This window comes from Colias croceus, chromosome 6 (assembly GCF_905220415.1).
Source record: "Colias croceus chromosome 6, ilColCroc2.1".
Lineage (NCBI taxonomy): Eukaryota > Metazoa > Arthropoda > Insecta > Lepidoptera > Pieridae > Colias > Colias croceus.
The window spans coordinates 2,227,862-2,243,524 of NC_059542.1; the positions used below are offsets into that span (position 1 = coordinate 2,227,862).

The 15,663-nt window shown below is 32.8% G+C and overlaps 2 protein-coding genes across 2 annotated transcripts; one reads left to right on the forward strand and one right to left on the reverse strand.

The window, feature by feature from the left end:
- The first annotated feature begins 929 nt into the window (after positions 1–929).
- On the forward strand, positions 930–7,247 carry LOC123692609 (protein transport protein Sec61 subunit alpha). The gene is made up of 10 exons (XM_045637370.1): positions 930–1,100; positions 1,232–1,299; positions 1,541–1,606; positions 1,908–2,118; positions 2,457–2,618; positions 2,782–2,877; positions 3,200–3,366; positions 5,243–5,383; positions 5,752–6,000; positions 6,679–7,247. Exons 1-10 carry the CDS (start codon positions 1,094–1,096, stop codon positions 6,940–6,942), a joined length of 1,431 nt encoding a protein of 476 aa, XP_045493326.1. The 5' UTR covers positions 930–1,093; the 3' UTR covers positions 6,943–7,247.
- A 1,321-nt stretch (positions 7,248–8,568) lies between these two features.
- On the reverse strand, positions 8,569–14,451 carry LOC123692465 (midnolin homolog). The gene is made up of 5 exons (XM_045637219.1): positions 14,090–14,451; positions 13,872–13,959; positions 12,343–13,736; positions 11,727–11,808; positions 8,569–10,582 (listed from the first exon to the last, which is right to left on the reverse strand). The coding sequence occupies exons 1-5, from the start codon at positions 14,287–14,289 to the stop codon at positions 10,172–10,174; spliced, it is 2,175 nt and encodes a 724-aa protein (XP_045493175.1). The 5' UTR covers positions 14,290–14,451; the 3' UTR covers positions 8,569–10,171.
- Between the last annotated feature and the right edge of the window lie 1,212 nt (positions 14,452–15,663).

Here is a 15,663-nt window from a genome sequence, read left to right on the forward strand (position 1 = left end):
ATAGAGATACATATTTAAATGAATACATAGATTAAAAAAATCAAATGAGAAATTGTGCAAAAACACAAAATGGAGCTGTATTGCACGCCTCATAAGCGAAGCGTTGAGGTGGGTACTACTGTCACTTCGCGCAAAACATATTTTTCAAACTTAAAATGTCTTTATGTATCATACATTGCACTTGTAAGATAATACATACACACACATATTAAGAAAAAACACTATTTTTAACATTCATGATATTTTTGATGTCATTTTTGTTATTTAAACTAGTTAAAAAACAGTTTAAAAAAGTTCTGTCTTGGACGTCCGTGTGTCTGTATGTGCGGAGGATTTTCTTGTTAACACGATAGCGACCGAAATACTTTACTAATCGAGTCTTTTTTTTTCTCTTACGCTTGAGTATGCTCAGGAATAGAACCCTTTCATTTTTCAGGGTCTGATTCGATGTGGTTTAATTGTTATTAAATAAACAAAAAAAAATATCGACTGTTCTCCATAATTTTAGTATATCTATATATATTCTTTATTATTATTATTTTTTTATATATTTATAGTGTACGCAAAATTCACCATTATAAACTCGATTCTTTATACTATAAGCCAAGGTTTAAAAAAATAAGTTGGTAGTCAGTCCCTTAAACCTGCGCAGTTTCACATCTAGGTGGGGCCACAAGAAAAATAGCTCAATTATTACGGTACCGCTTTCTTTACTTTTCCAACTGTTTTGAGACAGTACAAGAGCATTGGCACATGAGAACAAGTGTATCTACATACTTATATTATATACACCTTTATAAATAATCAATTTTATTGTAAAGGATGAGATTATGAGGCGTGCACTTTTGGATTTTTTTTATATCTGTTATTTTTTACATATTTTAGAGACTCTGTACGTTTTACGCCAACATCACAGGTCACGTGACATGACGTTGTGGACGTGTCATTTGTGGACGGTTCGCTGGCGGCGTTGCGCAGGTTCATTTTCGTTAAAGTCCAGTTGGAGTCTTATTATTGAACAAAAGTTGAATGGTTTTGATCGATTAGATCAGTTATTTTTTTAGTTAGGATAGTTAAAACACAATAAATCAAAATGGGAAGTGAGTATTTCTTTAAATTAATTATAATTTGTTGCCAAAAATACGACACGTATTATATATATTTGATACAAGAGTTTATCCCGTTTAGTGTGTTAAACTGTGTGCAATAATAGGTTTTTGTTACTTTTCAGTAAAATTCCTTGAAGTTATAAAGCCGTTCTGCAGTATATTACCAGAAATAGCGAAACCGGAGAGGAAGGTATGTCGATCATTAATTTGGAGTTATTTTTGATGTACCTACCCTTTGAATTACCTTATAAATTCATTTTTCATTTCTAAATTTGTTAGTAGTTATCTATTTCGTTAATAAATCTAATAAATAACTCCATATAAATCAATTATGAAAGTGAAAGTAACCTCACTTATCAAATTTAGAGTAACTGTAAATTCGTGACGTCCACAAAAGGCCCTAATAATATGAAAAACGTTTTGCTTTACAGATTCAATTCAGAGAAAAAGTATTATGGACTGCAATCACTCTATTTATTTTCTTAGTATGCTGCCAGGTAAGCATAAGATTAACCTACATTACCTAATTTTTCTTTTCCTATATGAACTTGTTCCAGGTTTTATATTATAATCATCTAAAACTGTCATTTAAGTACGAAAAAAATATTAAATATTTAAACATATGTTGTGCCAAATATTGTTACCGATAATCTCTAGTTTTGGGTAACATCAGCTTTTCATAAATTAAAATGCTTAATTAAAATTGAAAGGAATCAAATGAAGATAATAATGTTTTTAATAATTAAAATCATTGATTGAAATATAACAACAAGTATTCACGCTCAACCATATTTCCAGATACCACTGTTTGGTATTATGTCATCAGACAGTGCAGATCCCTTCTACTGGATTCGAGTTATTCTGGCCTCCAACAGAGGAACACTCATGGAACTTGGAATCTCACCAATCGTGACCTCAGGCCTCATCATGCAACTGTTAGCGGGAGCTAAAATTATCGAAGTTGGCGACACACCAAAAGACAGGGCTCTGTTTAATGGAGCACAAAAATGTAAGAGCTATTATTTTTACAAATAAATTGGTAATAACTTTTAACAAATGTCAAATCTGTCTTATATTTTCATGGGTATATCGTTAGCCTGTTATCTCAAACTGATATGATTTTTGTGAGATACAAGTATTATATTATTTCTTTTTATTTATAATCTATAATTTTTATATTCAATTCTTATATAGGATTAATTCTATGAACATTTAACGGAATAACAAATTAAGACAAATTGTACAACATTAAAAATCTAAAACTATCCTATCAATATTTTCATAGAATGTTGTTTTAAATATGTATTTCATAATTGTATGATCACTAATCAAGGGTTCTCCCCACAGTATTCGGCATGGTGATCACAATTGGTCAAGCAATTGTGTACGTCATGACTGGCATGTACGGAGAGCCGAGCGAGATCGGCGCCGGTGTCTGCCTGCTCATCATTATACAGCTGTTTGTTGCTGGTCTCATTGTGTTGCTGCTTGACGAACTTTTGCAAAAAGGTTTGTATTACTATACTATACTCAAAATTTCTATGAAGGGCAGTCCCGTTGTGTTTTGACATAGGAATTAAGTTCTATTTTGATTTTCTTGTTTTAAGTTAATAATTTCTGGTTGTTGTCTGGTAATCATGACTTTTTTATTAAAATTCAAATTATTTTGTAGGATATGGTCTTGGCTCCGGTATTTCCCTGTTCATTGCCACAAACATCTGTGAAACTATTGTGTGGAAGGCATTCTCCCCCGCTACTGTTAACACTGGTATGTATTTGTTTTTATACTCAGTTGCTTGTAATTTATTTGTTTTGTATATAGAGTTTTGCATAATTTATTATAATTAACTTATTTGAATGTTTTTTTTTGTCAGTTCTAAATGTAGCTATTTTTATTAATAGCTTAATTAGTGTTTATAATTAAGCTATTATTAAAAATGTTACAATATGCACAATGTTAACTAACATTCAGTTTCTCTTATAATTGGTACCTCTAAAAATATATTCTTATAAGAAATTTTTCTTGTTTATATACAAACAAGAAAAATTTCTTATAGCACAATGTCTTAAATTTTCGCTCTTCCTAACAGGCCGTGGTACAGAGTTCGAAGGTGCAGTCATTGCTCTGTTCCACTTATTGGCCACTCGACCGGACAAAGTTAGGGCTCTGCGTGAGGCCTTCTACCGCCAGAACCTGCCCAACTTGATGAACTTGCTCGCTACTGTACTAGTGTTCGCTATAGTCATATACTTCCAGGTGAGTTGATTATTGTTAACTTTATTTTGTTTTTTTCTTTTATAGGTTTTCATCACAGTTGACAGATATGTACTACGTATATACAGTTAGGAAACTAAGCCCCCCCCCCCCCCCATGAAATTATGACGTATAGCTATAGGGCTGTTACTTTTTGATATTTAACCGACTTGAAAAATAAAGGAGAAGGTTATCAATTCGGCCTGTATATTTCTGTTTGCTTTTTTTCACAGTTGATTTTGTGGTAATTTGGAGTTAAAATACAAAAATGGTGTAGCCTAAATATGAATTTACAAGAAGAAACAATCCGAATTAATACAGCTTGTAAAAGTAAATACGTTTTTATCAGTGCTATATTTCGAAATCTTGTTTTGTTATGGACGCCGAAGGCTATTTAATGTACCTAAATTATTTATAATGCTTGATATTTGTATTATACATATATTCAATAATTATTTTAAACCAGAATTTACAATACTTGTATGTAGGTATACCTACTAAATTATTTTTAAAACGATAAATTAAATTAAATTAAAAAACACAAAATATGCAAAAATAAATTAAAATTATTATTATACGAGCATAGAACCTCTACCTTTTTGTTTTAGGAAGAAAAAGAAAATAGTTTGACAGGCTTAGTGCTTGACAAAGTGGAGACGCCACGTATCGATAAAAATACAATAATTATAATATCTATCTTTTTCTTCCCTAATATTTACGTAATTATGCACATAAATTTAAACAAGATTTTTTTAAGGTTTCCTTTTTTTATATTTTCGTGCTCTTCTAGATTGCGTAAAAATAGATGCGACCTTTATACAGACTAGACTCCTAATAGTGACTATTTGTAGCTATCATTTTGGTAGAAAATATGTCAACTTAATTTAAAACTCATGCTGCCATATCTATAGAAATTAAAAAATAGTCTCTTAACTTGTAGTCAGATACGGTATTTACAAATAAATTTATTGAAAGGGCTACAAACTGATACAATCGATATTTATTTACTTAATGTGAATTGACATCACTTTAAACTTTTTTCCATACTATATTCAAAATCTATGGATGTGTCACCCGCTACTATCGATCCCCCTCAATACCCTCGAAAACACGCTTGATGGGGGGGGAGCCATTTCGAACATTTTGTATGAAGTTTCCTTACTGTATGTATCTGTATATTGTGTTTTCATGGTGTTTATGATCCGATATTTTTAAATATATGAGATTAAATATCTTATTTGATATTTTATGATAAGTATCATGTTAAAGGATTTTACAATTCAAACAGTAACAAGGAAGATTTATGATCATATGTTTTCCATATAATCGCATTTGTTTGGTGACAAAATTACTTTTTAATCATTGATAATTAGATTATTTAAATATAGTTAATCCTAAAATAATGAAAGTTAGTTGGAATTTTGTAAACGAACAAGATTAAGTAATTACAGTAATCACTTAACATAATATTATGATCTAATGTAAATAACATTCAGTTGAGTTTAATTATGGTTTTTATTGTTTTGTATGTTAAGTTATATTTGTTTGAGTATTTCCTAAAAAAATACCAAGTGATGTCATTAATGACCTACATTGCACTTTTTAAAAAAGTGCAATGTAGGTCACATTGCACTTTTTTGTATTATTAACTAGCTTATCGCCCGCGGCTTCGCCCGCTTTGTCTAAAACCTAATAAATTATTTACTTAAAACTTCCTCTTGAATCACTCTATCTATTAAAAAAAACGCATCAAAGTCCGTTGCGTAGCTTTAAAGATTTAAGTATACAAAGGGACATAGGGACAGAGAAAGCGAATTTGTTTTATACTATGTAGTGATAAAATAATGAATATACTATTTTTTTCTATTTTTGTTACCAGGGCTTCAGAGTGGATCTACCAATCAAGTCTGCCCGCTACCGTGGCCAGTACTCGTCGTACCCCATCAAGCTGTTCTACACCTCAAACATACCTATCATCTTGCAATCTGCTCTCGTTTCTAATCTTTATGTCATCTCTCAGGTTAATTGATGTTTTTGTTTTTTTAATAAATTATTTAGGTACTTATTAAAGATTTAAATAAGTTGTAATTATAACTTTGACAAAAATCTACTAGTTTCATTCACAAATTTTATGTAAAATTTATAATTTGATTAAAGTAACTTGACTACATACACCTACACAAACATTTAGGGGGATTTTTGACACTATTTTGCAATAATATACGATTCAAGTTCAGCAAAAGTCTTTTGTTTCATAACACATTAGCCACAGAAGCTACCTGTACAGCGACAGTCTTTTGTTGTAAACAGACTTACTATTCCCTCATCCGACAGATGTTTGCCATCAAGTACACCATTATCCACAATAATTCTATCCGTCACCAACAGATGTTAGCGGTCAAGTTCAGCGGCAACTTCCTAGTGAACTTGCTGGGCGTGTGGGCGGACGTGGGTGGCGGCGGGCCAGCCCGGGCCTACCCGGTCGGAGGCCTGTGCTACTACTTCAGCCCCCCGGAGTCACTAGCGCACATAGCCCAGGACCCATTACACGCAGTGCTCTATATATTCTTTATGCTGGGGTCGTGTGCGTTCTTCTCCAAGACTTGGATCGATGTGAGCGGCTCGTCGGCTAAGGATGTGAGTGCTTTTTTTTACTGACGTTATATAAGTTTGAGCTTTTTGGAGCAGCTTTTGTTTTTTTTTTGAATTAGTCTATCTAATCTAATCTAATATTTATATTTCTAATATTTTCTATTTTCTATCTAATATATATTATAAAGGCGAAAGTTTGTATGGATGTCTGGATGTTTGTTACTCTTTCACGTAAAAACTACTGAACCGATTACAATGAAATTTAGCACACATATAGAGGGTAACTTGGATTAACACATAGGATAGTTTTTATCCCACGGGAACGGGAACTATGCGGGTTTTCCTTTGCAAACGCGGGCGAAGCCGCGGGCGGAAATCTAGTTAGTTATATGGTTACATTTCTATCAGCAGTATCTATTTTTAGTTTTGAATTAAAATTATACTTAAATTGTCAGTTGTAGGTTTTTATTTCGATTGGCAGTGATAGTCACTTTTGAAGTTGAGTAGGATGAATGTTAGAATGCTATAATAATATTATTATAGGCATTGTTGTAGTGTGGTTATAAGTATTGTAAATTAAAAATCCATGCGTGATAAAACATATTTGTGGTTTTGTTACAGCAGATCAATTTACATAAATATTATACGCCTAAACTACAATTTAATGAAAAAAAAAAAAATTTTATTTTCTATTCTAAAACGTCGTTTTTGTATTGCACTTAGGTCGCCAAGCAACTGAAAGAACAACAGATGGTCATGCGCGGTCACCGTGACAACTCGATGATCCACGAGTTGAACAGATACATCCCAACCGCAGCTGCGTTCGGAGGGCTTTGTATCGGCGCGCTCTCAGTACTGGCCGACTTCCTCGGAGCCATCGGCTCGGGAACAGGAATACTCCTCGCCGTCACCATCATCTACCAGTACTTCGAGATCTTCGTCAAGGAACAGGCGGAGATGGGCGGCATGAGCACGCTCTTGTTCTAAGTTAATCGTAGGGACGACTCGCGCGGGGTTGTGCGGATTCGAAAATGGAACTCCGATTCGAACGGCGCTGACAGCGCGCCAAAAACCAGCCTGTATAAATTTCGTCGATCAACTTCTTCTAATATTGTATAGTCTGTATCCGCAACAAGATTTCGACGACCCTGAATCATGAGCGAATTATTTAGTTATAAATGTTGTAGTGTGAGGTTTCGTAGTACGCGCGTGTCTGTTCCGGTTCAGTGTGCGAACGAGTGGGTTATGTGCTATTTATATGAGATGAACTTTATAATAAATAATTTACGACACGTACAGATTTTTGATTTAAGCTCCCTTCGTTGTAATCGCTAGGTTAAGACGTCGCTCTCAATGTTTACCATTAAGACTTAAAATCTATTCCATTATCCGACTTTGCTAAGACTCACTTGCAAAACTTATATAGTTAAGTTAGGGTTGGATTTATTTTTCTCCTTAATATCCTGTGAGTAGACATATCGAAAGTACAAGCGAAATTTGTTTCTAAATTTTGTGTTGTGAATTTATTTTTATGACTGTTAATCATGTATAGACAGTAGTTAATATTTTTAAATAAAAATATATTAAAGCTATGTTCCATTTATTTAAATCACATTTATAATTTAGTATAAATGACATTTATAATAGTGTACCTACATGCACTTAGATTCAAATTGTTACCCAAAAATTATTCATAGAATACCTATTCGTTTAATTTACCTTGATGACATGACACTGTGTACTCATTTTCCAACCAAGAAGACTAGGCAAGATTAGATGGAAATTAGTGAAAGCTCGTCTGGTTACTTTTTAACCTTTATCAAATCTGTACTTTATATTATAAAGCTGAAGAGTTTGTTTGTACGCGCTAATCTCGGGAACTACTGGACCGATTTCAAAAATTATTTTGGTGTTAGTCCATTTATCGAGGAAGGCTATTTGGCTATAATATATCATCTCGCTAAGACCAACAGGAGCAGAGCACTGCAGGTAAAACCGCGGAGTACAGCTAAATATATTTATATGACTGACCGGTTGGCTTGGTTGGTAGTGGCCCTGCCTTCCAAGCCAGAGGTCGTGGGTTCGATTCCCTCCAGGGCAAATATTTGTGTGATGACCATAGATGTTTGCTGTATCTGGATGTTCATTATCTATATAAGTATTTATTTTGAATTATATTTATGTATGTTTATCAGCCGTAGCTCAGCTGCAGCAGCATCAGCTAGGTTTCCATAACACAAGTGAAAGCTTAGTATGGGATCAGATCGTGCCATGTGTGAAAATTATCCTGAAATATTTATTGAATAGATCTAATATGATAAGTAGCTATTGGTGTTCATACGTTGTCTTACATAAAATCAAATCTAAGCAAAAATTGCTCGACAATTTATTATCCTTATAGGCAATTATTATTGCTGCACCATGCGGCTTGCTCTGTGACCTATGTGGACCTGTGGACCTATGTGGATAAGAACGACGCATACTTGCATACTTGTACTTTGGAATGTTTTACGAAATTTATTATGATCATTTAAAAAAGACTAGGTATATTCTCCTGCTCCTGGTATATTATACCGGGAAGTCTATAAAAATAAATAAATAAAAACTACCACGTAGTTAAGTAATTTTATTCTCACTATACATGCGAAATACAAGGACAAAAACAATTCACGACCTCCTCAAACCGATTAGCCTAAATACTTATTAATTTTCATATCATAACAAAATATTTCGTAGCTAGCGTGGTAACAAACTTATTTACATAGATCTTATTCAACAATATTATATGATGTCTATATTTTTTAATTTTGTTTAGTGTCGAAAACAGTAAAAATGGAAAGTGCCACACCGACATGTGAACGTGGTGTATAGCTATACAAATATGGCACAACACAATTATTTTCTACACATAAATAGGCACTTCATGTTTCACACTGATTTGTATTGCTTTTGGAATTGAAACTCTTGGTCCCAAACCAAGACAAGGAATTATGACGTGGCGAAAAATGTGTAGACGCGGAAGACATAGACTACCTTCGTAAACATAATTCATCAGAAATCATCATTATAAAAATAAGTCACTCGTCACAAATCGAAAATATATCTAAGCTTACCCGTTATAATGTTCCTAAGGCATTCGTGTGATTGTAAATGATAAAAATACATGAAACCTGTCCTGCCTTTAATACTCTGTCGCTACTAAATAAAAGCTTTGATGATAAATATTGCTAACAAAATATAATTTTTCTGTCCTCATATTGTGTAGGTATATGTGAAACTAAAGTTTCCATTTTTGCCCGATAATTCTATGTTTAATAGTATGTGAGACCGTTATATATTTCAAATCTATTACAATATGATACTTTGTATTAAGTGCTAATTTTGGAATTTAGTTTTTAACTCAAGAGTAAAAAGCACTCTTAATATCTATAATATACAAAGCAATTAATACTAATATTATTTAGATATTTTTAGGATAGAGCATTTAACACTGCTGTTCCAATATTCCTATTTATATGCTATATTTTTTTATAATAAAAAAAACTATATGAGTGAGGTGAGTAAGGAAACATTTATTTTAAATAACATATTTTTTGAAAAAACAAATAACTAAAAATAACAGTGCCAATCAAGCAAATAAAACATGGAGTTCATTAAATACTAAGAAACAAGAAACCGTCTTCATTTTCCAAACAGTTTTAATAAACGAAAATTTAACTCCATATTCCATCATGCAATAATAATAAATTTTAATATTAAAAACTTATTGTCCAAAATGTACTTCAATCAACAGATATCTAAAAATGAACTAGGTAAACAAAATGTCTAAAAAAGTATGGACCCAATAAAATAAAAAAAGTATAACAACAAAAGATCCGATTGACCGCACCAGGGCAACATTGTCAGAGGAGTCTATACAAATACACTATAACTAATATTTTGCTAATTAACTATTATTTGTACATACAACACTTAAGATTTACGCCTACAGACCAAACTCTTTTAAATACGCTAATTTAGAATAGTGTAGCTCGCTATACAAATGTGTTACTATAGTAACACATAAAAATGTATACACATTGCTATCATTGTCAGTATGAACTAACATTGTAGAAATTTATCGCGCGGCATGTATCAAGTAAAGGTTATTTTACAGCGACACTTATATTTGCACAAGTTGTTCGTACTGGCAATGCAGCAGCTAAACGGAGATGGATTAAGCAATAGTTTCGATTTCCTCCTTTTCGGGTGCCGCTATAGTTTTAGTTGGCGTCGGGTAAGGAAGGGTCTTTAACTTGCGGGCTTCTCGTCTCTCCTTCTTCTGCTGCATAACGAGCCTCAGCTGTTCCAACTTACATTTGGTTTTCGTATTTTCCATCGCTATTGTCTTGGCCATAGAGCACTTCTGACACAATTCGTTCATGCTGGATTTTCCCTCGCAATTTAAACATAGCGTAGGGTTAAGGCGATTACATTGGCAGTCCTTGGTGCAGGTACAAGTTTTTCTACTAGAGGTGGAGGGATGGTGGCCGTCGCACTGGCCGTAGGAACACGTCGCTTGACTGCAGTTTGGGCATTTGTTGCCTTCGTCTAAATTCGTATTGGTACACGTGTGCTTCAAATCCTTCTGTAATCAATAAAACATAGTTTAGAAATATTCTGTATACAATTAAAGTATTTTCAAAACACCACAAATCAAATAAACATCTTCATGTTTGTTGCTCATTCTCAAACACAGTTTACAATGCGATTATTAAAAATTTAATGACACCACACAAAATGGCGGCTGACTAAAGTAGGTCCTATAAAACAACAAAAATGCGTAATCAAGCTGCACTTATTGTAATTAGTACATAATTCTATTTAATGAAGGTTACTAAATAAATCTTATTGCATAAAATGAACTCCATAGATCTTGTGAATGGATTCTTGATGTTTTGTCTATAAATTCTAAATTTCTGTGAATACTCTTAAAGATTGTATTGCAGTTGCAACCTTTATAAAAATCGGTTAGGTACTAAAACAAAAGTATAGTCGAGCCAATTTAATAGGCAACATTTGACGTCTATCAATTTTATCTTCGAAGGGAGGTAACCTGGTTAAAAACATCGATTAAAGTGAATTAATCGATACGGATTTGAAACATTTGTCAATCGAATTTATTAATTTATGATGATTTTTATTCACAATTAATCAATGCATTCGATTCTAGATGTCAGATTTCGATTTTTAGAGTAACGTCCCTTGTATTTAAAAAGAAAAAAGGTTTATTGACACAAAATTGTAGCGACGTCAGTTCTTCAATTCAGAAATTGTTTATTATGTTTAGTATGGTTTATAAGTAAAATTAAATCTTAAAATTACTTGTATCGGTCTTTATTATTATAAATATGTAATCGTAATTGAAAAAACTTAAGCAAATGTGCAGTTCTAACAAAACGAATTATCATGTTATTCTATGTCGTCGTTACTAGGTTACGTTGTTGAATTTTGTTGAACTGTCAAATGTTGCCTATTAAAATGGCTCTACTATAGAAACGTTTAGCCTATAACCCATTAATGAAGAAGCATAATGTTATAAAGGACACAATATTCGGGAACTTGAAAACAAAAATGAGATAGTAATCTCATTATGAAATCAATAACTGTTTAAACATAATGAAATGCAAATATGTACCGTTATGTATATTATAATAAATAACATTTTGCATAATTTAAAATAATTTACGCAGAACATGTTCTGTTTAATCAAAAATTATCAGATTACATACCTGGTTTAAAGGTGGCGTAGCACATAGCAAATCATTTAGAATATGAATTATAGTGGATATATCCCTCTTTGGTCGGCCATATCTGTAATGTAAAATTAACATATTGTAATATATCAAAGTATGTACACGTCTATGTAAATATTGAAGAAAGTTATCTTAGTACAACATTATGGTTGTAGTACTGATAACAATACATGGCTGTATTTATTTAATCTTAAATTTACTACTGCAATTGTAATGCAAAATTGATTGGTTACAAATTTACTTATCACTGTGTACACCAATGAAAAAGGATATAGGCACATCTGGTTAATATTTAGTTCATGATTATTTTTATTCCAAGCAAACCATTCTCAATTAGAAAAATAAAATAGAATCAAATGAATGCATGTGTGATGTCTGTTAAAATTTGTTGACATCTTTCGTTCACAATGCTTAAATAAAATAACCTTGAAGCACATGAAATTATAAAAAATCTAACAATTAACTTTATTTATTTCATAAAAACTTAATTAATTTAATTTATTCTTAACCTCATACAATGAACAAAAAGCAACATAAAGACATTAGCATTATTAGATAACTCAAAGATCAATATTAATAAATTTTTATTTACCTGTCTTGAAGAGCAGGATTGAGTGTCCCAGAAAATGTTCCAGAGTATATTCCCCTGCCGTGGTGCTTCATTGACTCAATCACGGCTCCAGGACTAATCTTTGACCGCACTGATTGTTCCAATGTCTTGAGATCAATTTTCTTTGTCAACACTTCCTTTGATAATTTCCTTAACTTCTGTGTTAGACTTCTAGATGCTTCCTTTAAAGCCTTGGTATCTATAACTGGGCCTTCCTCTGAGGAAGCAGGAGTTTGCTTTGAAGTTGATGGTATTGCATATATATCTGTTTGACTACCAGTTGCAGTCTTTTTAGGCGTGGAGGGCTCCACTTTTGAGGTAGATGGTTGTGGGAAGGATGTATCAGTTTGAACACTTTTCTTATTCTTATTGGCAACCTGCATGAAAGCTTTCTGCTTGTTTTGACCAATAGGATGCTTGAACTTGGATGTCTTGTGCAATAAATATTGGAATCTTTTATTTTTCAATGGTTCATTTATACTTTGAAAGGATGGTAGTGGGCCTGAAGTTGACTCCTGAGTGCCATGACTAGTGGTGGCCAAGTTTGATATTTCACGGTCCATCATTGTCTCATCCTGCTCTGTGAACAGCCCTTTATCAACTGCACTATTAAACAAATTCTCCATTGGATATTCATCTATAGTATTTTCAGCCAGAAAAGAACTTTGCTCAGTAAAATTATCACTATCATCACTCATTGAACTGTCTGTATGTGTTGATGTGCATGGCTTATCACATGCACTAGTTGATGGCATATCATTCACTGATTTATTTGATAATAAGTCTAACAAGCTACTTTTTACAGAGTTTGCTATTGCTTTCGCATCTCTGTTCTCAGATGTAGCATGTATAGGACTAGACACCAAGTTAGATAGGGACTTTATGGGAGATTGTTCACTCTCCACAGATGTATCAGTCAAGTCAGACAATGTGCAATTTGAAGAGTTCAATGCATCTTCTTTGTGTGCTTCAATTTTCTCTGCATATTTCTCTTCAGCCATTGACCTGTATAAGTCAAATGCATTCTGTAACAAGTCTAAATCCTGTTTTTCTAACCCATGTAACTCCTCTTTGTGTTTGTCATCAGTTACAGGATTAACTTCATTTTGTGTTTTGGGAGGGGCTGTCTGGGGGCCTGCTGGCTCACTGTCAGCTTTTGTGTGTGCAGTACTTTTTGTAGGTGTTGATGTCCTTAATGAGCGGCTAGCACTAGCTGCACTAGAGTTCAGGGTGGATAACTGCAGCTGGATTAACATCATGTGGTCTCCTAGTCTCATGGTAAGATTTAAAGGTGACCTGCCACTTAGAAAGTCATTCACTTGATTATCATTTAAGGTTTCCAATGCTTGCATCACTGAGTTCTCTGATCTCTGGCTCTGTAAACAGGAGAAATAAAAATATTACAAAAACACTTGAAAATGATAACTTCACTGATTACTTGAACATTGTTATGAAACACGTGATTATCATGGGACATTGAATAGGCTTGCGAAATTGTGTGACGTACGTACCAGAAGCCCTGTCTCGATACTCGGAAGTAAAGTAATGCGTGATCCATCCAACAGGCCGTTTTCTTCTAATGTCCCGTCTATCAGTTGTCTGCAAAGAGCAAACCATTTATCAATAATGAAGTCAAAGGACGCGGATGCGTCATCGTATCGACGCAACTTATTTCCGCGATACCTATGTTTAACAATAGAGGCTTGGCGTCTGACGCCTCCGAAATTACCTTTCACGATGAAGCAAACATATTCGATCCTTAGACACTTTCAATTTCCTCGAAACAAGTTTCTTCAAATACTCCACTGAATTTTTACAGTTCACGCTAATGGAGAAATTACCACCAGTCGTCGTTTGTACATTTAGCGTTATGTCCGAGGATTGGGTCGAGCCACACCCGAACACCTCAGTTCCAGTTGCACGTTCCATATTTTACACATAAATAACACTATAATTTACTATATTTCTATTTCAACAAAGCAGAACTTTACAAGAATTACACAGCTATTTTATTATAGGATAGAAATAACAGGGTCACACGCTAGACCCCCAGATTTGATGTGGCCGTCGGTGTGACCAATCTCCATCGTCGATTTCCCGTTATTTTTTTCTTTAACAGCTGATGCGAAGCGCTGCTCTAACAACGTTCCATTTCATGCTTTTATGAACATAACCACTAAAAATATTTGAGGACATTGAACTTTACGTAATTCCGATACCACAAATTAGTTTAGAACTTCAAACATAACTGAAAAATATAAGATTTCGTCACATAATATTATTAAAAAAGTATCTGAAAATTATTGGTACGATAATTTTTGTGTGAATCGGAATTAATATGTCAAATTTACACAAATCATATGACGCTTCGATAAAGCGCGAGTTTTAAATTTTTATAATGTACTTTGAATGGAACTTTACAGTTTTTTTTTATGACCATTTTCTTTGTAACACACAAAGTTATAGAATAGAAGCTTAAGTATAATAATAGTTATAAAGTGGAACATGATTCTTATAAGAAAAAAATCTGTTTGAAATAAATGTTTGGTTACAGTAATAAATTAAACACTAAATTTAGTGTGATTATCACAACCACAGATTACTAAATAGTAAATAGTAAATACGTACTACCCACAATGAGCAAATTAGTTAAAGGCTAATTGTCTTTAACTTGTACTGCAACTATTTAGAATTAATCTTATCTAATTTTGTGATGGAACCTTTGATTATTTAAGTAATTAATCAAAGGATGGAACATAGCCCATAGGGAAAGATTCAAATTATATCAAGTGCTATCAACTACTACAACCACAGACTACAACTTAAAAAGTAGTACAGAATCAACGACATTGAATTAAGTTGGAATATCATTCAAAAATCAAACTTTCAAAGTATGACACGTTTTTTAACAATAACTAACAAAAAAAAATCATTAAAAGATTAAATATTGATATTTGAATCAATGAAATCAATTAGAACTTAGAAGCAATCATATATTTTGTAGTATTTTCTTCTTTGGAAAGTGGAAACCTTATTTTATAATAACTATTTATCTACAATAAGCTATGACGACGTGCGACCTTTATTGATTAGCGACGTTCGACATTAGCCTTATTATTCAAATCAATTAATCAATTAGCCCCTTACTTACTTACTTCTATTTTAATTAAATCAGATGTTTAACATATTTTTATTCCTTCTTGTCTCTATATGATACCTACATCGAATAACTTAAAAGTGAAAGAGACAGGACACTATTCTCACATCTCATATTATGATAAGCAATGTCTTTATATTATATTT